The 20,632-nt window shown below is 48.0% G+C and overlaps 6 protein-coding genes; 3 read left to right on the forward strand and 3 right to left on the reverse strand.

Annotated features, from left to right (window-relative positions):
• Window positions 1-5: 5 nt before the first annotated feature.
• On the reverse strand, window positions 6-3,472 carry FFUJ_08093 (uncharacterized protein; the record flags this gene model as incomplete). XM_023581245.1 has 3 exons in its annotated part: window positions 6-1,269; window positions 1,321-2,183; window positions 2,255-3,472. 3 exons carry the CDS (start codon window positions 3,470-3,472, stop codon window positions 6-8), a joined length of 3,345 nt encoding a protein of 1,114 aa, XP_023433970.1.
• A 3,062-nt stretch (window positions 3,473-6,534) lies between these two features.
• On the reverse strand, window positions 6,535-8,267 carry FFUJ_08092 (uncharacterized protein; the record flags this gene model as incomplete). XM_023581246.1 has 5 exons in its annotated part: window positions 6,535-7,060; window positions 7,107-7,351; window positions 7,601-7,821; window positions 7,871-7,969; window positions 8,048-8,267. 5 exons carry the CDS (start codon window positions 8,265-8,267, stop codon window positions 6,535-6,537), a joined length of 1,311 nt encoding a protein of 436 aa, XP_023433880.1.
• A 1,824-nt stretch (window positions 8,268-10,091) lies between these two features.
• Window positions 10,092-13,433, reverse strand: FFUJ_08091 (uncharacterized protein; the record flags this gene model as incomplete). XM_023581247.1 has 7 exons in its annotated part: window positions 10,092-10,798; window positions 10,848-11,293; window positions 11,343-11,597; window positions 11,649-11,760; window positions 11,811-12,839; window positions 12,893-13,085; window positions 13,131-13,433. 7 exons carry the CDS (start codon window positions 13,431-13,433, stop codon window positions 10,092-10,094), a joined length of 3,045 nt encoding a protein of 1,014 aa, XP_023433881.1.
• A 321-nt stretch (window positions 13,434-13,754) lies between these two features.
• On the forward strand, window positions 13,755-17,507 carry FFUJ_08090 (related to global transactivator; the record flags this gene model as incomplete). XM_023581248.1 is given in 12 exon segments in its annotated part: window positions 13,755-13,806; window positions 13,931-15,080; window positions 15,132-15,239; window positions 15,291-15,505; window positions 15,566-15,596; window positions 15,658-15,875; window positions 15,880-16,786; window positions 16,837-16,987; window positions 17,080-17,127; window positions 17,176-17,278; window positions 17,342-17,436; window positions 17,487-17,507. Coding segments are annotated over 12 exon segments (3,099 nt in total).
• Window positions 17,508-18,496: 989 nt separating this feature from the next.
• On the forward strand, window positions 18,497-19,152 carry FFUJ_08089 (uncharacterized protein; the record flags this gene model as incomplete). XM_023581249.1 has 2 exons in its annotated part: window positions 18,497-18,861; window positions 18,921-19,152. The coding sequence occupies 2 exons, from the start codon at window positions 18,497-18,499 to the stop codon at window positions 19,150-19,152; spliced, it is 597 nt and encodes a 198-aa protein (XP_023433882.1).
• Window positions 19,153-19,969: 817 nt separating this feature from the next.
• FFUJ_08088 (uncharacterized protein) lies at window positions 19,970-20,476 on the forward strand (the record flags this gene model as incomplete). Its single annotated transcript, XM_023581251.1, has 1 exon — window positions 19,970-20,476. The coding sequence occupies one exon, from the start codon at window positions 19,970-19,972 to the stop codon at window positions 20,474-20,476; it is 507 nt and encodes a 168-aa protein (XP_023433883.1).
• Between the last annotated feature and the right edge of the window lie 156 nt (window positions 20,477-20,632).

Raw genomic sequence — 20,632 nt, forward strand, 5'->3', positions numbered from 1 at the left:
ACCTTTTAAAAGAGCGCTGCGACAACAGCAACGCAAGCGACAAGTGCGATGGAAGTGTCAGTCTGCTTGACAGCACCAGCAGTAACGGGGAGGCCGGGCTGCTGGCTGGGTTTCGAGAAGCCAGCGGTACCGGCAGCAGAACCAGGGCTGCCATTCCCAGAATTGTCAGGAGTGTTGCTTCCAGAGCTAGAGCCAGAGCCACCGGAAGATGAACCTGGGCTAGATCCTGAGCTTCCAGAGCTAGAGCCAGAGCCACCACCAGAAGAGGAGCCAGAGGCACCTGAAGAAGAGGATCCAGAGGAAGAGGAACCTGAGCCAGAGCCACCAGAAGATGAACCTGGGCTAGATCCTGAGCTTCCAGAGCTGGAGCCAGAACCACCACCAGAAGAGGAAGATCCAGATCCAGAGCCACCAGAAGAGGATCCAGAGCCAGAGCCACCGGAAGGTGAACCTGAGCTAGAACCTGAGCTTCCAGAGTTAGAGCCAGAACCACCAGAAGAAGAGGAACCAGAGCCGGAACCAGAGCTAGATCCAGATCCTGAGCTTCCGTTGGAACCAGAGGTGGTACGGTTGCCAGTGGCGTAGTGGGTTGCGTAGGTGCAGTCAGTGCAGACAGGAACCTCTTCCTCGTTGCACTTCTCGGGAGTACCCCAGTTGTTCTCCCAAGGAGTGAACTTGATGGCAGCCTCACCCTTCTTACCACAACCGCAGTCAGCAGGGACAAAGAAGGTCTCGTAGTTATACCAATCAGAGCACTCAGAGGCCTTATAGACAGTCTTGCCAGTACAGCTTCCATCAGAGCAGAAAATAGCGACATACTCTTTCCCACCCTGGCATGAGCAAGGAGAAGAGATATAAACCCACTGATTATCGCACTCGGCACCGTTGGCCTCAATCATCACGTAGACAACGCGAGAAGTAGAATCGGACTGCGCAGTGCACTTGCCATTGATGCAGATGTATATCTCCTCAACGACAGTGGTGGTAGGGTTGGGGCCAGCAACGGTCTTGGTGACCTCGGTAGTGATAGTGGTGGTGCCAGAAACAGTTGCAGTGATGGTAGCCAACTCAGTGACAGTGTCAGCAGCAGCAGCTTTAAGGTAGACAGTGAGTAAGATGTTGCTGGGGACGACACGGCGCACAATACGGCTGGAGACGGCTTTACCACCACAGAACTCAGACTTGTCACCAGGGCACTCAGTATCACAAAGATCAATGGCCACACGGGTCGCGCTGGCGGAGCTAACTTCCTCACCGCAGTAGCAGTCACTAAGAGTCTGTTAGTGAGGGGTTCTCTGAGTGAGGTTGAGAAGGACTTACGTGTTGTAAACACCAAAATAGGCCTTGCCGGAGCAGAGGGAAGCACAAACGTTGAGGTCCATAGAAGCACTAGACCCAGCAAGATTAAAGGTAGGGAAACCATTCGAAGAGCGGGCACAGCCGAAGAGAGTGAAGTCTCCAACAACGGTAGGGTTGCCAGGAACGATGGTAGCGCCAGAAGAAGCTGAAGTAGACCTGGTGACAGAACCACTCACAGTGGCAGAGGCAGAGGCAGTCTTGGAACCAGTTTCAGTCTCAGTGGCAGAACCGGTCATAGTAGTAGAGCCAGTAGCAGTACTAATGGCAGAACCGGTCTTGGTGGCAGAGCCAGTCTCAGATTCAGTGACAGAACCAGCCTTGGTAGCTGAGCCAGTCTTGGAACCAGTCTCAGTTATACTGGCAGAACCAGTCTCAGTCTCAGTAGCAGAGCTGGTCTCAGTTTCAGTGGCAGAACCAGCCTTGGTAGCCGAACCAGTCTTGGAACCAGTCTCAGTCATACTGGCAGAACCAGTCTCAGTCTCAGTAGCAGAGCCGGTCTCAGTTTCAGTGGCAGAACCGGCCACGGTAGCAGAACCAGTCTCAGTCTCAGTAGCAGAGCCAGTTCCGGTTTCAATGGCAGTCTCGGTAGCAGAACTGGTCTCGGTGGCAGAGCTAGTCTCGGTAGCAGAGCCATTCTCAGCGGTAGTAGCTGAGCCAGTGGCAGAACCTGAACCAATCTCGGTATCAGTAGCAGAACTGGCCTCAGTGGCAGTCTCAGTGGCGGAACCGGTCTCAATAGCGGTAGTGATAGGAATGGCAGCAGTGACAAGGGCAATGTCCTTAACAGAAAGGTTCACCGGATCAGTACCGCAAGTCTGGGTGAACTTGATGTTCGGGTTTGTTCCAAAGTGAACGGCTCACTAGCCTTGCTATAAGTCGCAGGTGTCGACTCCACAGGTCCGGAGTAAACCTCCTTGCCATCAACCGTGATGGTCAGAGTGCAACCCTCGAAGGCAGCACGCTTAAAGCGCAAGCGCTTAGAAGAATCACTGACAGTGTATTCGAATGTGACGGTTGTGGAGCTGCCACTGGGGGATGAGGAGGCTTGAACAGCGACAGCGAAAGCTGCCGTACCGTCTGCGCCAGGTGACAAGGCAACGGCGACAACTTTGCCATCCTCATCCACGGGTGCAGCATTGTTTCCATATGTAACTCCTGATCCAAGAGACACAGATTGAGAGCTGACGATGGAGGCCGAGGTGGTGGTGGGAGACTCAGAAGTGGTGATGGTCGAGAAGCTCGTAGGCTCAGGAGCAGAAGAAGTGGATTCCTCGCTGGAAGGCTCAGCTGAGGTGGGCTCGGCAGAAGCAGACTCCTCACTGGTAGGCTCAGCTGAAGTGGACGTTGCAGCGGAGCTTGAGTCTGACTTGCTGGCAGAGGTTGAAGCAGATGAGGAAACAGCTGGAATAGAAGAGCTAACAGAAGCAGAGGAGTCAGCAGAGATAGATGAGGAGCTGGCGGAAGTAGTTGAGCTTGTGAAGCTGGAGCTGACAGAAGATAAGCTTGCAGAACTAGGGCTGATAGAGCTAGAGGTTGCAGGAGTAGAGGTTGCAGGAGTAGAGGTTGCAGGAGTAGAGGTTGCAGGAGTAGAGGTTGCAGGAGTAAAGGTTGCAGAAGATAAGCTTAGAGAGCTAGAGCTTATAGAGCTAGAGCTTGCAGAGCTTGAGGTTGTAGAGCCGGAGATTGTAGAGCTTGAGGTTGCAGGAGTAGAGCTAGAGCTAGAGCTTGCAGAAGATGAGCTAGTAGAGGTAGAGCTTTCAGAGCTAGAGGTTGCAGGAGTAGAGCTAGAGCTAGAGGTTGCAGAAGATGAGCTAGTAGAGGTAGAGCTTTCAGAGCTAGAGCTTGCAGAGCTAGAGCTAGAGCTGGAGCTTATAGAAGATGAGCTTGCTGGAGTAGTAGAGCTAGAGCTAGAGCTTTCAGAGGATGAGCTAATAGAGCTGAAGCTTGTAGAAGATGAGCTTGTAGGACTAGAGCTGATAGAGCTAGAGCTAGCAGAAGAGGTCGAACTGGCAGAAACCGATGAGGACAAGTCACTGGAGGACTCAGTCGTAGTAGTAGTCTCACCTACTACTCCCAGGCCAAGACCCAGGAGAAGTATAGATGTTAACCGCATTACTATCGTAGTTATAGGTATGGAAAAACTAATATGAGTGTAGAACAAGGTGAGAGGGTTAAATGAAAGAGGAGAGTGATTTACAGAGAGAATATTTTAAGCTGCACACTTAGATATATATATTAAGTTTTCATATAAGGCCATTTTCAATCGCGATGTTGTTATTACCCCTTAGTGCTGTGGCTATCTCCAAACCAGACAAGCTTTGTAGACAACTTTCAAATCACATACCAGTCGCGTAGGTAGCTGGTATACTGCCTGAACTGATTTGACAAGAGTGTTATTCTGAGTTGATGGACGCGGCATCTGATGGCCCACAGCAAGCGCCCCAGACATCACATACGAAGCAAAAATGGGGTAGAATGCTTATGCCGCATTTGGATTTATCGAGGCCATTGCTTTCCAATTCAACCTTTTACTTAACCGCGTTCAGCAATGTGTCGAGGCGAGAGAGGCACTTACAGCAGTAGCACCGAGGTCAATGTCGATACGAGTTGATTAGATTGTGGATAATGTAAAAAAACCCTATTCTCAAAGCAAATACCTTTGCCTTGAAGTAATTGAACTAAATGTACATGTCCTAAGCAGTTTTATCGTAAGAATCATGACTGACCGACAAGTGGATGGAATGGCAGTTTAACCAGAGAAACTCAAACTTTTATCAGAGGTTTAAATACTATTTATCTTGATTATTTATGCTTCTGCTTTTATATCTGTAAGTTAATTGTTTTACCTTGGTATGGCAAAATTTCGCAACTGAAAACTAACTCAACGTTCGCCTCAATGACGATTTTATCAATGTATTGTTCTTGGATTGAAGCTACAGCAAGGTTCAATTTGAGCGGCCGCATTGAAGACCGTTAAACATTAACGGCTAAGTAAACGGCCGCGTAAACAGCCACGCAAACGGCCATGGCGATGCCCAAAGCGCCATTGCCATGCCATGGGCATTCCTTCAACGGTCGCTTGATGTGTGTCAAACTGCCGTTGATCCGTGTCTTGGAATCTGTGACTGTTAATTACGAGGACTGTGGATCTTGCAGATGCCGTCCCTTTGCTCCTTCGGGCAAAAGCCCCAGTTAATATCCACACAGAGGAGAAGGAGACATGTCTGCAACTGGCTTATCCGTACTCCGTACAAGCTAGCCAATTTCGATAACACACGCTTTCTCCGCTAGTCTGAAGCCCATATTAATGTTAGGAGCAAGTCCCGCAGCACGGCTCTATCGGCAGCAATCTTGGCCGGGTTAATTGCACTTGCGAGTTCAACCCACCGCAAGTCAGTGTCCTCGGAATTGACGGTGACAAACTGCGGGTTCCCGCTCCTCCCAAGGCCGCCTCTATAGCCAATTCTACCGTTATGGTCGGCCTGATACACGACGGCGATGCTAAATTGAACTGCAAAAATAACTCTGGTGAGATGGCCCTTCATGTAGCAGCATCGTTCGGGGCAGCTGAGGCAGCGGCTCGCCTCCCAAGCCTGGGGGTGCGACTTAGATGCCGATGATGAATATGGGTATGCGGCTTTTCATGCGGCGTCAATTATGAAAAGAAGCCTTAATGTTAGCAAGATATTGCTTCAGCATAGCGTTGATCTCAACAAGAGGACTGAAGATGCCTCTGACTGGACTGGGCTTGACGCGCCTGCTTCTTTTTGCCTGCCACGACACTTTGAAATGGCTCCTTCAACAGGTCACCGACATCAATTATCTTGAATCACTTGACATCTCGGTCTAACACCGCTCTGGCTTGCCGCCAAGCTTGGACACCGCAACACAGCTGAGCTCTGAATCTCTTGGGGAGCCTTGACATCAGTCACTGGGGAGGATGAAGGCCTCACCATTCTATAAGCCACAGGCCTACAAGGGCACATGTTTCCTGTAGGGTCTAGGCGCAAAGTTTGATGACAAGAGCGCAGACTGCCTCAGTGCGATTGATTATGCGGGTCACAGGGAATCGCTTGGAACTTGTCCAGACGCCACGGGCATCAAAGCAGCCCTATCGCGTCACTTCACTCACTCTAGGTTTTATTGTACGCGTGTCGTCACACAGAGAGCCTGATGGGCTTTTTTCCCTCGCCTTGGGACGTTGCCTTGCTAGTGAATTGTTCAAGCTCACAGAAAATTACTCTTTCTTTCCAATCGCGGTTCGATCGACAGCCTTTCAGACAAACCTTGAGCTGGTCAACGACTACGCAAGTCAAGGTTGCGACTTGTCCAGTCTCCCAATTCATCACAGATGACGAAAAGAACATACTGGTGGGGGCGACATCCGGTTTCTGATGACACAAGCCAAATAGCAGCCCTACTTCTCGAAGGCAAATTCCTGACCATGAAAAGATAGATGGTTACGGGTGGAGATCTTGCACTAGGCCGTATTTGTAGGCAGTCTTGCAACGGTAGAGATTATCCTGGATTCTGGCCGGCAGCTGCCTCTAAAGGGATAGTCGTTGGCCAGGCAGACCTCACTTTTTCTGTCATGCCAAGGTGAGGCATCGACTTCACTGGTTGAAAGATTTCTTGAACCGGACTATCTGTTATAGTTGACGATACGGACTCGAGCGGCATGGCAGCTTTTCATTGCGCCGCCCTCTGAGGCAGAGCTGATGTTTGTAGCTGTCTCCAGTCTCCAATTCAGCAGGCTGATTAGTCATTGAGAATTTGGTTACTCACAAGCTATCTGCAAACTTTGTTTCTCGTATTAACAAGCTTGGGGAAACCCCTTGCTTGCCGCTGTAGGGATCGGCACCGCAAAAGCCGACGGCGCATTTTTGCGAACCAGAGCAGATATCAAGCCGCTGACCGTGTTGGGTATGGAGTGCTTGCTCCATCATGCCTTAGGTGCCGATGATCCTCAACCGCAATCCTGCAAATCCTCTTGGCAGAACATTTATCGCTCCTGGGCCTCCAATATCCATCGCGATGTTGTTTGCTCCTTTAAATTGCCAGGTTACTGATAAAAAATCGGTCGCAATACGCCAAGACGAAAGTTGGCTACAACTTCCGCGTCTGTCTATCCTCCGATGCTGTGAGCCAGAACACAACACGAACAGGAATTGGCCTTCATGGGTTTGACCAGCCAGTGGACGCACCACCCGCATGGAGTCGAGGTTCGATAGTCTTCTGGGCTGCATTTGCAAGGGTTTTGTTAAGAAGAGGGGATATCGCTTTGGCAGGGAAGAGATCTACGAGGCGTGAATAGTGGCGGTGTCCAGGTTCGGCTTCTGTATAGTCTTGACGCCATTCTGGAATCTGACCTCGAGCGCCGATTTCCGTAGGTCTTAAACCATCTCGGTAAGTTTTCACCTTTGAGAGCACCTTATCTGTGCTAAGGTCCACGCCAAGGATGCCCGCTGCCTCGATGACGTTGGAGAAGAATTCGTGCAGTAGAGAGTTGTCCATAGTGATGGAAATATCGAAAGACTCTTTGCTACCAGCCTTTGAACCATCCTTGGGGATAATGAAAACATTCTCGGGGGAAGTGGAAGGTCCAGAGGTCCATTTGCCATCGAATTCAAAGAGACAGCAGTCAAAAAATGCCGCGATGTCTTTGAATAGCGGCCAAGCCTTTTCTCTCAAAAACGCCTTGCTCGCCAGTAAATCGATAATGCTCCATCATGTGCTGAGAAAGCCACAGGTTGCTTGATGGCCAGATGGAATAAGCCGTACCACTATCGTGAGGAGCCGAATCGCCCCAGAGGTCAAGATTATGATGCGACACATAGCCTGGGTAGCTATACATCTTGGTGGCAACTTCTGACCCTTTATCACGGCTGCGATACATGAGGTCCCAGAGTGGCCTGAGGGTTTCCGTGAGGTCGGTTGTTTCAGCTAGCCAGTAATTCATCTCCGTGTTGATGTTGACAGTGAACTTACTGCCCTATTTCATCAGTTAGCCAACCCCAACCAGCTGCTTCTGCATCTTGCTTGATGCAACTGTAGGGGAAGGAGGGTAATCTTAGCAAGGAGGATTATACATGTCGTTCCAAATACCTTGTAAATTTGCTGGGACCCCTAGACCAGAACCCCCAGTTTCTCTAGAAGCAGAGATAAGCAGGTGACGGCCAAATTGGAAACTCAGCGTAATAAACTCAGAATCATCGTTTGGTTGGCTGGCGTATGCACTGACTCGCTTATCTGTTGGCTGACTTAAGGTGCCCTTGTTTGATCCGAGGTCAAGGGCCACGCGCTCCATCAAGCTTTGATGATCTGAGGTGGCTTCAACTTTGAGAGACTCGAACCCGCGCTTGACTGCCTGATCTAGCTTGTTCACAAGGCCAGCCTTCCAGTCAGACTCGGATTTCCACTGGAAGCTTGTTTCTACATCCAAGAAAAGATCAACGGTGGAAGCTTTCGTAATGTTCAATGAAGTTGTTTGCTCCTCCAGTTGCGAGATTACTGATGATGCCTCTGTCACGCTCAAGACTCACGCCGATGTTCAGTGAACCATGTTTGCTTGCAGTGAACCGCGCAGCAATGACGCCAAGGGGAAAGTTGGCTACAACTTCGCGACTATTCTCTTGTTAGCTCGGATGAACTGATAGAAAAACAAATGCTGTGAGTCGATGGCACTTACGTGTATGTGACTCCATTATATCGTAGCTAATACCAGTGGTGCCCTCCAGGGTGTCTAGCCATCTTTCGTAGTTTGAGACTTCTTCAGTCTGAGGCCCAAAGTCCAAGAGAAGATTTCCCGTCACGCTGTACCACCTGTTCTGTGGGGGTATTCCGTACATGTCACTTGCCAACCCCGCAGCTCCCGTGTAGTCATTTTCAGTCAATAACTTGCGAGCCATGGGAAACGCTTCCAAGGAACCGGGATTGATACCGTCTTGGAAAGGACCGCTCCATACCGAGTTTTCATTGATGATGATTTTTTCGGAGATGGAACCTTGGACTAGGACCCCCAGTCTGCCGTTGCCGATTGGTAGAGATGACCTGAAATCGCTCCCAGGACTATCATACCAAAGGTGCCGCGAGCCTGAGTAGTTACCCTTTTGGGCCCCTGCTGAGGCGACAAGGGCAACAAAGACGGATAAAAAGAGTAAATGCGTTTCAAATTCCTAATAATGTAGGGAGAACTTGCCTGGCTATATCTAATGTAACATTGAGGAGGAAAGGCCCAGTTAAATAAGATCCAGTAGTCCCCTGCGCCCCCCCCAAGGAAGTTGGGGGCATAACGTCAACCTCAATTACAAGACGTATTTATGTGTAGTGTTCCGAAATTGAATTCAGTCTCTATAGGTCAAGATCTACAGTAATACTTGTTCTCGGTCAACTAACAAAAATTCGAAAATAGCCGACGGCTTCTTTCTTAAAAACGGAAATCAACCAGCCTTAGTCGCTTTATCCGCGCCATCGCTAGCCAGTGTGCATGATGAAGGAATGTGGATGTGATCTACAATAATCCTTGCCGCATGCCGACTGATATTTGTAGTCGACACTACTTACTCCTCATGGAATACGAGAAAATAGCCGTCGCAACTGATTAATTGGCTAAATTCTCCGAGATCTCATGTTACTGAACTTTCGAAGATACCTGCCTGTTCCAGGAAAACTTGCAGATAGATCGTAATGAACTAACGCAATTGCCATAAATAGGCTTGCTTTATATGGCAAGTTTCTTTCCATCCCGCCTAAGTCATACAACCTAACATCTGTCATTAAGTAACAGCTTGAAAAAAAGGCGGATGAGGTTCCTCTCATAGTGCCAGTGCCAGCTCTACCGGGACAGCAAATAACATTCCAGATACTCCATATCTCACTTATTCGTAGGCCCAAAACAGAGCCCCGTATGGAGCTGGAGGAAGTGGAGAAGACGGCAACGGCAACGAAAGAATGAATAGTAAACGAAACGTAGGAGGGCTGCTACTTATTTATGAACCTCAAAGGCCATAGGAACTCTTGGGCTCATTCCGACTTTGGAGTAGACCCTTCGTTTTACCGTCTACTTAAGATCGAGGAATTCACAAGCAGTTAACAATAGTATGATGCGTTATTATGGGTGTGGGGGGTTAGATGAATGGGAATGATCGAGGTCTGGATACAGACAAAGTCTGATAGGTCATATACATTGATTGGGGCTGACCTGGCAGACGCGTTGGAGCACCTCAGCTACCCCGACAAGGCTCGTATCCCATGTATAGATGCAATCTGCATTAATCAAGAAGAAACAAAGAAGCGAAATACCTAGGTACCCCGAATGAGAAGCATATACTCACTCACAAAAAATGTTATTGTATAGCCCGGCCCTGATGCACGTGGAAGCGGCCATGCTTTGCATACTCTGGTCTGCTTTACTGCTCAAGTTGAATCTTCGACTGATGAGCCGTATGGCGACGACCCGGGAGCTCAATAAACGACGTGGTGGTGCCTGAGTGTGCCGTTGTCTCGGAATAAAGAGACCCAGGCATCGACAATAGCCTCGCATTAACGGCCATACTTGTGTGGAGATTGGGTCTTGCAGCAAATGCTATCGTTCAGTACGGCTATGATACGGTTCCATGGACGAGCATCCGGAAGCTAATTAGTCTTGAGAGAGAAAATAAGCCTCGAGCTCAAGCTTTTTGAGTTTCCTGTATTTATAGCCTAAAGCATAACCTTACAAGCTGCGGTCATCCCTATGGATATAGATTAGGTAGATTGGAAGTACCATCGACCTCAGGATTTGCCAGTATCTGTTTCTTCTCGGCCGTCTTGGTAGCCCAGCGCCGCATCACTTCGGCAAGTTTGTCTGGCGTTAGAGCAGAGACTATATCTCGCTGCTCCGGGAGCATTGAGTCCAACAGTGCTTTTCTGTTATCATTGCGTATCTTGTTAAATATATATTCATTTTCGGGGTCCCGAGATAATTGATTTATCGTTTCTTCATTTTGAAGATACCGAACGAGGACTGCGGGTAGCTGAGATTTAATGTTGGTGGTCATTATGAAATTTTTCGATCCTGCTGGTGGCGTCGGTGCCTCTCTGATAATCTTTCTTCTTGTGCTAGCCGCCTGCAAATCATGATGTTTCCTGTGGTGTCGTTGCAGAGCCTCGATGCTTGTAAATGGCGGATATAGACATCCCTGCGCCTCACATAAGATCCTACGGTGCGAGGATTCATGGGCAACCAGAAGGGAGTGGGTCTCGAACCCCTCAACTGAGCGCCGACACGAAGGCAGGTGACAAGTAAATGCAGAGGTTCGGAATTCTTGTCTAAATCTCTCGAGATCATGCAAGCTGACTCCTGCACAACCTGGCAACGATAGCAACTGCCGTATGGTTCGTTGATAATTATTCAGTAATGACTTGAGGCTTGTCACTTCAACTAGGTCACTAACAGAGTCTATGTCGATGTTAGCAAATATTATCTCAGACTCCTCGGATATACGTACCATCTGCTGGCGATGGTTCTTCAAGATACTGGTTCCGCTCTTGTTCCAATATTCGCTGAACTACTGCGCCTAAGGATCTGTCCGCAAAATGAACTGCCGCCAGTCGTGGATCAAGACAAGTGAGCGTCCCAATATCCGCGCTGTGACAAGTGTCAGGCGCTGGATTGAACTTGTCACAGAGATCGCTACATAGGGTCAAGAAATCACTTCCGTGATTAGCTTCTGGAGAATTGCAAGTATCAAGAACGTAGTGCACCCAATATTGGCTGGCATACGTATGAAAGGCATGAATGCCACGAAGAACTCTCAGTTGCCGCTTGTGTTCGGGATAACTCGGCGTGAATGTTTGCAAACCAGAGATAAGACAAGCTGCAATTGCTTGTCCATGTGACCTGATGCTGCTAGACTCATCAATGGTCATTATGCTGTCACTGCTTTCCAAATAGCTGCAAATATCAGCATCGGTCTCCGGATAAGGTAGATCAGACTGCTTACTCTCTCACAGAAACATGGATAAATGCGAATGTCGAGTCGCATCGCTCCTCTATCAGAGGGCTGCACTTATCAAAGAGATATTGAGGCGCTAGTTCGCCCGTATCAGGGTTTCCGGAGCTGAAAGCCAATGCAGATCGGAACTCAGCCTTTCGAAGAGGTCTCTTGGCGAAAGCGATCCACTCAAAAATTAGTTTCATGCGCTCCAGGGACCGCTCGTCGAAATGACTAGTTATCTGCGTCAAGATCTTCTCGTAGCTATTGCATATGTCAGTTTCCCTGTCACCAGGACATGAAAGCCATTCTTACAACTGCTGTAGTGCTCGGGGTAAGGCTTCAGGGGCGGACAAAACCTCCTCTCGCTGCAAGAACATATTGTTTGCCAAGTAATCTAATACGAGTCGGGCCCAAAGAAACATTCCTCAGAAACATTAGCTCAGACCCCAAGAACATACCAGGGATGGAAATTACCTTCTGCTCTTTTCGCAATGCGACAACTCAGGTCAGAGATATCGTCAGGAGTAACTTGCAGCTGAGAAAGCTCCATTTCGAGGAGAGTAAGCCTGTGCAATGCATACGCCTCGATAGCCTTTTCGAGGTGCTTGTTCTCGTTAGAGAGGCACACTATTTGCGATTGCTTTGCCGTTTTCGTGATTGCAGGAGAATTGCGACTTGAGAGCATTACTTTGCAGATGGTTGAACCGGATGAAAAGGCGGCAGATACCATCCGTTTCATAAGCTTTGTGACTTGAGACTGGGTCGCTTGATCGCATTCGTCCAGTCCATCTATGACGATGTGGATGTACCTAGTGCGTGACGGGTCAAGTGACGACGCACGTACAGAATCTAAAATGAGTGCTTCGACGACCTTAGAGCTGGGGACCTTGCTTTTGCGCAACAACATATCATACACATAATCTATGAGGTCTTTGTCGGAGCGAATGAATTGCAGAAGAAGGCTCTTCAATAGCTTGTCATAGTCCATCGACTCTTCGTAAGCATATGTGCAGAAATGTGACATGACTAGTGATTGTTGAGATGCCTGGAGGAACTGGACAATCTGCGTGGCTAGCACACTCTTGCCACTTCCAGGACGCCCGTGAAGAAGGATGAATGTGGAAGAGGGCTGACATCTTAACCAAGCCAGTATTTCAGGCTGTTTTAAGATCCAGCTGCTCGTACCCGCACTTTCAACGGCCTCTGAAGCAATGGCATCGAAGATTTTGGCGTTTATGGAGTCATCGACCTTGAGGTAACTCGTGATTGCAAGGTATTGCCTTGTGACCTCTTCAGTTTCTTCTTTAGCGATTTTGTCCAGTTGTTGCTGTCTCCAGGCTTCCAGCTTTTGCCTCATGTCCTTCCTCCAGTCTTTTGACTCGGCAATGTTTGTCGCAGCAGCCATCTTGTCAACTAGGTTTTCGTGAGCTTTCAAGTCTTGGATGATGCCCTCGAAACGCCGCTGGAACCGGCCCCACGACGTAAGAAATAGTAGTCGCCAGGCTCATGAAGTCAGCTAGTGGTATGATCCACGACGTATCTAACAGGAAACTCACAACTCCGGCGAATAAACTGATACGCTTCTTTATGAAATTTTAGAATATCCGAATAGAATGTGGCGAGGGTCTGCTGGACATCTTTGTCACCACAAAATGCGCGATTGAGCTTTTCGAACCTTTTCAATGGTTCGGCAATTTGACCATAGACCTTCATAATTTTCTCAAATGCTTCGACGTAATCGGATGAGATCTAACAAGTTATCAACATATAAACATACACAATCGAAAATCTTACCTTGAGAACAAGTTTGATCGGAGCCCAGATCCACGGCATATACGGCGTTCCGTTACACAAGACCTCGATGGTTTTAGAGTAGTACTCCAAACCCGTGAAAAGAGGCTCAAGTCTTCTCATATTGCGGAGAGATTGTCGAGCTGCAAGTTCATCTTCGACCAGATGCGCTGCTTTTCGTACATCGTCAAGAGTTGTATTCTGGAGGCTTATGCGATCGCTAGCTGATACCGTGCTTTCTAGATCTTTAAATGCCTTTTCAATAGTGCGTCGGGCTTCCAGATTGATCGTAGGAGCAAGCGGCATGTTGCTGGTCTAGTGGTTTGATAGAACAGCGAGCGGGGATTGAAGAGATTGTGCGGCAGATAGTAAACAAGCATACAACGACTGATATTACTGGAATCGAGGGTACAGGAACTTGAGAGGGGCAGATATTATTTGAGGAATGTCATTGGCATCCACAAGCCACCGCCAAGTAAGACCTGTTATGAGGTCGTCTAGGGGCTGTGCAGCTGGCTTGCTTGGTTCTTTGAGGATCTTGGGGTTGAAAATAACAATCATGTTTTACGTGGCGTTGATTGATTGGTTCTAGGTGGCCGGGCCAGGACCGTTCAATGGCCAACATGGATGGCAGTGCCAACTGCGCAAAGGCCCAAGGCAGACTGGCCAGAGCCCAGAGGTTAGTTGATTCATTCGCATCAGGCAGCATTATGTAACAGTCCTACGGCCCCCGTCAAACTTCTAGAATTAAGCTTATAGCTTCGTCGCTTAACTTTTTCTTTATTGCTGTCTGGCGTATTTAGGACCGGAAATGGCCGACTTCACACAACAAGGGTTCCCGTCAACATCCAAAAGGGCGTACAGTGAATATTTAGCCGATAATATTCCAACACAGCCAAGTAATTCTGGGATCCAACACCAGGATACCAACCTTTTCAACAGTTATCCAGAGACTTGGGAGTTTGATAGAAGTTTACCCGCCGGGGACTTTGCAACACGGATTGAGCAGCCACAATTGCTGCCATATGGGTTCAGTAATACTCCCCTTCTAACTTCCTACATTGGCGGTAACCCTCACAACAACTACGAAGGCGGTTATGGGTACCATATTCAGCAGCCGTTGGTTCCCCCAACAGTCTTTGCCACGCCGGCTTGCATCTTTCCAAGCGATCCGATGCCTGGAAATGTGCAACAGTATCATGTCATCCACCAGCAAGATGACTGGACGAATCAGCAAAATCACCAAGCTCTTATAGAACCCTCCCTTAAATTTGAGGCAACCAGCTACCCCCAGCCTCCCCCCGAACCAGAACTCATATGCTTTGGCATGGTTTGTCATCCTCACAATACAATAAGCCGTCATACACTAAACCAGCGGCAGATCAAAGGCTTGTCTGCCCGATATCGGCCTTCCTTTAACTATTCTCTTTCTGAGTTTAGCGTTAAGCTTCTAGATGCTGAGAACTTTATTGGCTCTGAGGACGCTTCAATAGAAGGGAAGGTCAGCTACGAATTCACCCACTTGACAAGCGCTCTATTCGGTCAGAGTGAGCTTGTGCTAGAAATCAATTGTTCGACTTTAGATAATCCTTCCAAGTCAGGACCACAGATGCCAGGAAAGCGTATTCCAGGCTACTCGTCACAATGCACTTTAGACATTATTATTTACGGACCTCCAGATCTATCCCAGGATGTCGGCTCCTTCTTCGAAGAATACGACCTGTATCTACAGGATCCAGTCAACTGTAAGCAAAATGTGAGATACTGTAACCCCCACAGATTATCAGTCAACCCAAGCGATGTTAAGTATACATTCGACTTGGGCAAGTCAACTGCACCATTGGCCACTACAATTGATATCAATGATGATCCGGAGCTACTTGATATCATCTTTTCGCACCAAGACCTTGCAGAAGCGACACAACCAAGATCGATCAGAACACCTTTGCAGCCGTAAGTGGCCAGATACCAGCGCTATAACCGCACTTATCTAATGATCTATAGCCATCAAAAGCAAGCTTTGACATTTCTACTTCAAAGGGAGTGTGGTTGGGCATGGGATGGGTGTCGTACTGACATATGGGAAGTGAGGGATAATGGCCATGAGTCATAGTAAGTCATGCCCTTTCCGTCTGATATTAGCATATTATCAACCGTATCCAGCTTCTACAACACAGTTTCGGGCGCCATGCAAGTTGAACAACCACCTCAGTTTTATGGAGGAATAGTTGCCGATCCAATGGGTCTGGGCAAGACACTCAGCATGATCGCATTGGTAGCATGCGATGTCCGCGCGGAGGACATTGAGCCATCTTCACTTCCCGGTGTAGACATTGAAGTCTCCTCGGGCAAAACACTAATTATTGTTCCTGCACCATGTGAGTTGAAGCCACGCAACACGTAAAGTTGATGAATCAGCACTAAGTAGTAGCTAATAGTGATGGGGTCCTGGGAAGAACAGCTTCAGAGGTATGTCACGAGCTAAGCTGAACAATGATTGAGGAGTGCAAAACCTTTAACACGACTGTAGACATTGCTTCCCGAACAGTCTACCATGGCGTTGCCATCATAACCAATCTCGCTTACGAGTGGCTTCAGACTTAGATCAAGTAGCGATCGTCTTAACAACATACCACACAGTAATGACAGAATGGAAGAAGGGCAAAGAGACAGACCAATCTATAATCTTCTCAACAAAATGGAAAAGGGTCATTCTCGATGAAGGCACGTCTTACTCTGATACCATTTGTAGGTAGGAAGACTACTGACCCAGCAACAGCTCATTACATTCGAAACACCAACTCGCAACTCTCTCGCGCCATATGCAGTCTTGATTCTGTGTCCAGGTGGGCTGTAACTGGAACACCCATACAAAATAGGCTATCTGATCTTTCGGCTCTATTGAAATTCCTGCGTGTTCACCCATATTCTGAGAAGAGACATTTTGACGCTGACATCTCAAGTTTGTGGAAGTCCGGCAACGCTGAAAAGGCAGTTCAGCGGTTAAAGAGGATTGCTAGTTGTCTCCTGCTCCGGCGTCCAAAAGATGTTATTGAGTTACCCCCAATTCATAATCTGCAGCTCCAAGTGGAATTTACGACAGCCGAGCGACAATTGTACGAGGATGTTAGATTACAAGTACTTTCCCAGCTCAACGACTCAGCTCCCGCATCTTTCAAGTCCCTCCAGCCAAATTTCTTCATCAACATTCTTCAGAAGATTGAGGCCATGCGCATGATATGCAACCTCGGTCTTCATTATCATTTGCGGCACGAGAAGCCATCCGTCCAGGGATCAGTTGATGATTGGCAATCAGAAGCCCAGAAAGCGTTCAACCTTAGACGCGAAGAAGGCGTTGTTCAGTGTCAATTATGCGGTCTCAGCCTTGAAGAAATGGAAAGTCTTGTCGACGAGGGAGTGCAAGTAGGGAAGCCCTGGTTCTCTCGTTGTCTTGCATTCCTATGTCCAGTCTGTTCTCAAAGTGAGACTAACCGAGAGAACTTCTGTCCTCATAAGCCAACATGCTGCATCGCCGCAGTCACAACAGGCACCTCCTTCTCAGAGTTATCTATGAGCATACCAAGCGTTTCTCATGAAATACCCTCCAAGGTGGCAATGTTGCTGTGCGATCTTAGAAGACAATCTCCACAAACTAAATGGTACGTCATTTTGTATCCTACGATAACCCGGCATGGCTAAATTCTTCCAGCGTCGTTTTCTCTTCATGGAGGACTACACTCAATGTTATCCAGGCCAGTCTTGATCATGAGTCTATTCCGTGTCTGAGGTTTGATGGCACTATTACACAGAAGGAGAGACACAACGTTATCGAGAGATTTCGTAATGAGCCTCAGATTAGGGTTCTACTTTTAACCTTGACGTGTGGTGCAGTTGGGTTAGCCATTTATGGATCTATGTCCCTAAGTTGATACACTGACGTTCCTGTGAACAGGCTTACATTGACGGAAGCTTCCCGAGCTTATTTGATGGAGCCAAGCTGGTATGTCAATCGCTTTTCGCGCTGATTTGATGACTCAATGCATGATAGGAATCCAACACTGGAAGACCAGGCGCTGGCACGAATTCACCGGATTGGGCAAACTCAAGAAGTGACTACATTGAGGATGTTTGTGCAAAACTCCTTCGAGGAGGTGAGAATGTGGAAACCGCTGACGATATGATGCCGAACTAAGAGTGTTACTAGAGAATTATAGAGGCACAAGCCTCAAAACGAGACCTAGCACGGATCCTTCTTAATCCCGCCAATGGTGATGAAAACAGAACCGAGTCTGGTTTGAACCGTTTGGAGGTATGTTGCCTTCGACCTGAATATTGAAGTACTTGCTAATCTATATAAAGTTCCTGCGCCGTTTAGTTTAGATTTCATTTTTCAAATAAGATATAGAATAAAAAGATGATCAGTATGTAGTTAGAGAGAACATTTAACTCGGCGGATACAAAACGACTTGCGATGCGATGTATGTTATGAAACCTATAATTAGACCTCATAGAATTTATTGAGTTTGATCTAGAACTAATGCACGCTTCACTCTATTCCCGGCAATAACCACGTTTTTAAGAGGCGTTGAGAGGCGTCGATCGACGCTGAATCACAACGTCATGTCTTTTGGCGCATCATGCTAGCAGCGGGAGCTCCCGTAATCAGTGCCACCACTCCGTAGTTAGAGGTGTTTTACAAAGGCTCAAGTCAGACCTCGACGACTGAATTGTGGCCCAAAAGGACATTGAGGAGCCTTACTACCTTAGTCTTGTTGGACTTCGGGGAGATCCTCCAATATACACAGATTAGTTGGTTATCTCGGTGACTCTGCGTACCAACATCGTACCACTTTTTAAATGTGTTGGTTGCTACGAAGTGTTGTCCCTGAACACGCAGCGCACACGTTGGCGAAAGGTAAATGTGGGTGTTGCTAAGTACATCATGCTTATCTTAGTTAATCCACATTTGGGGCACGGGTTGTTAGCAGCCGGGTACCTCCTGTTTCCCGTATCCAGCTCCTTGTTGAGAAAAATACAGGGGTTGTCGTTTTCGTTGGCTCTAGTCTGATAGCGTGTCGATAGTGTCCAACTAGTTTGAGTAAAAACACCAAGTCAGGTCTAGCCATTCAATAGTTTTTCAGCTGCCCCTGACTAGAGGTTTACATTGCAGCCGAGGACATCTAAAAAAGAAAAGTTCGGTTACAATATGCGTGATAAAGCCGCTGAGTAGTGCGGCCTACTTTTATGTATTTATCTTTTGGTTCTCCTTGATTGTAAAACATGGACTTTGACATTGTTCCTTTTGCTTTGAACTTTGGACGCATACACTCTTTTAATCTCAATTATCAACACCGGTCGTTACACTCGAAATGATCCGCAACACTCTCGTTCTTGCTGCACTTGCAGTCACTGCCATTGCCGGACCTTGCAAACCCGGAAGCTCTTCCACCGAGCTCCTGTCGACCGCGATCGGGTCAACCGAGACGTCCTATGTCGAGACTTCCATCACCGAAGCAACAACCTCTGCAGCCGCTACCGAGAGCACAGACGTTGTCAGCTCCATCGCCAGCTCGGATGCGACCACCACAGCCGAAGCCACCACGACCTCAGGCTCCGAGTCAACAACAGCTGTACCAGACTCCTGTGCCCAAAGCCTCGCCGCACCGGGTGGCCCGCCTGTGTTGACAGATCGGATCCAGGACTGCCAGGACTTCAACGTAGTCACAGTCAGCTCGTACGAAGTGCAGGTAGCATCCATACCAATCAGTAAAAAACCAGCTGACAGTTCTCCAGAACTCAAACCGTATACAAGCGCGGCAACGTTATAATCATCCCTACGAATGCGATTGTCCGACGTGATGAAGGCGAGGCCGCAACGACTATCCTGCCGACTGGTACCCCAGCTTATGCCACATACTGCGATAGTCCATCAGCGTACTATGAGGCTTGCTCTCAATTTGGCGTCACTGCGTTCACAACTACAATTCCAGAACCCACGACTACTGAAGTTATTATTACTAATTAAGGCTTGATGGATCAGTTTTGTGTTCTATAATGATCACCTTTCTTTCACATAATTATCGTATATACATAGACATATTTTTATCATGCCTGCAAAACGGTAGGGACGCTACTTTAATCTGGATTACACATTTTACCTTCCCGTGCTACTTTCTTCAACTCTTTTTACACTCGTATTAATTGTATACAAGTGACATCTCGGCGTTGGCAGCCGTGCAAAGCCAATCCCAGTGGAATAGCCCGATTCAGCTAATCAACCAAAGAAAACACCATCCACAATACCCCTCACGCCAAGAAAGCTTCTCTCAACCAACACGATATTTTCTTTTCTAACCGTCACTTGCCCTCACTCCAAGTTTAGCCTGTATCGATCCTTCGGGTCGCCCACTTAGTGCTTACTGACAATATGCCAGCCATTTGTATTCCATGTTCCAATCCGCCCGACTAACGTGGCATCTGTCGCGTTCTGGACTCTCTGCCAAGCGCGTCTTCTGCACCATACGGTAAGGGACATGGCTCAAAGTGGAACTCTTCCCCAGCAGTCAAGGATCAACCAACAAGAAAAGGCCATTACCTGCCATTTACGGAGGTTTATACGAGTATCTTGAGCACTTTTCATTTTCAGGATGAATGCTTGGTCACAAGACTTGCATTCTCGCTTGCTTACTGACTCCATTTCTCATTTTTGAACAGTGTTTTAGCTTATCTCTCTATAAGTATTAATCATAGCTTCACTTAACCAATTCTACGCCAACTTTACTTACGGCCTATTCTGTTTCTCAATATCTAGGTTCTCATTAGTGCTCGTCTCGCAATACATAATGCGATACGCCCCCCTACTCCTCACTCTTGGCTACACCTTCTTCCATTCCAGCCATGCATTCGAGTTTACTGGCCCTGACTCGTCTCAAAAACTTGACCTGACTCAGCCTATCACAATCACGTGGGATGCCAACAATGGACCTTTCGACGAACCAAAGGCTCGCGCACTCGATCTCTGGTTCTATGCCCTCACCAGCGACATCAGTGGCCGGCTTGGCTGGGAAATTGCCACCAATCTCTCGCTCTCTGCAGGATCCTTCAAGTGGAACCCTGAAACAGTCGTCAAAAGCCTCAAAGACAGCGATGTCTCGATCTCAGCAGACGCGGTGCACGCCTTTGAAGCTAGGCTGCTGAACAATTCTGGTAGTCAATTATCATCAGTCGAGAGTGATGTGTACGCCGTTGAAGGCTTTGACTTTATCCGAAATAGTGCTAGCAAGGGTGCGCAAGTCGGGTTTTACACAGCTGCTGTCGCCTTTACTGTGGCGTGTTTGGCGCATCTCTGATAAGAGCTTGCCAGAGGAGGGAAGGTGATTGAACGATGGGCATAATAAAAGACGTAGACCTTCTAGAAATGGCTACGCGGGGCTTGATTCACGATGGAGGGAGGACAGTCACAAGACTATGTTCAGGCACGAGAAGTATCAGAATCTTGATGTCCA

The sequence above is a fragment of the Fusarium fujikuroi genome, chromosome FFUJ_chr07 (genome assembly GCF_900079805.1).
Source record: "Fusarium fujikuroi IMI 58289 draft genome, chromosome FFUJ_chr07".
NCBI classification, from domain to species: Eukaryota; Fungi; Ascomycota; class Sordariomycetes; order Hypocreales; family Nectriaceae; genus Fusarium; species Fusarium fujikuroi.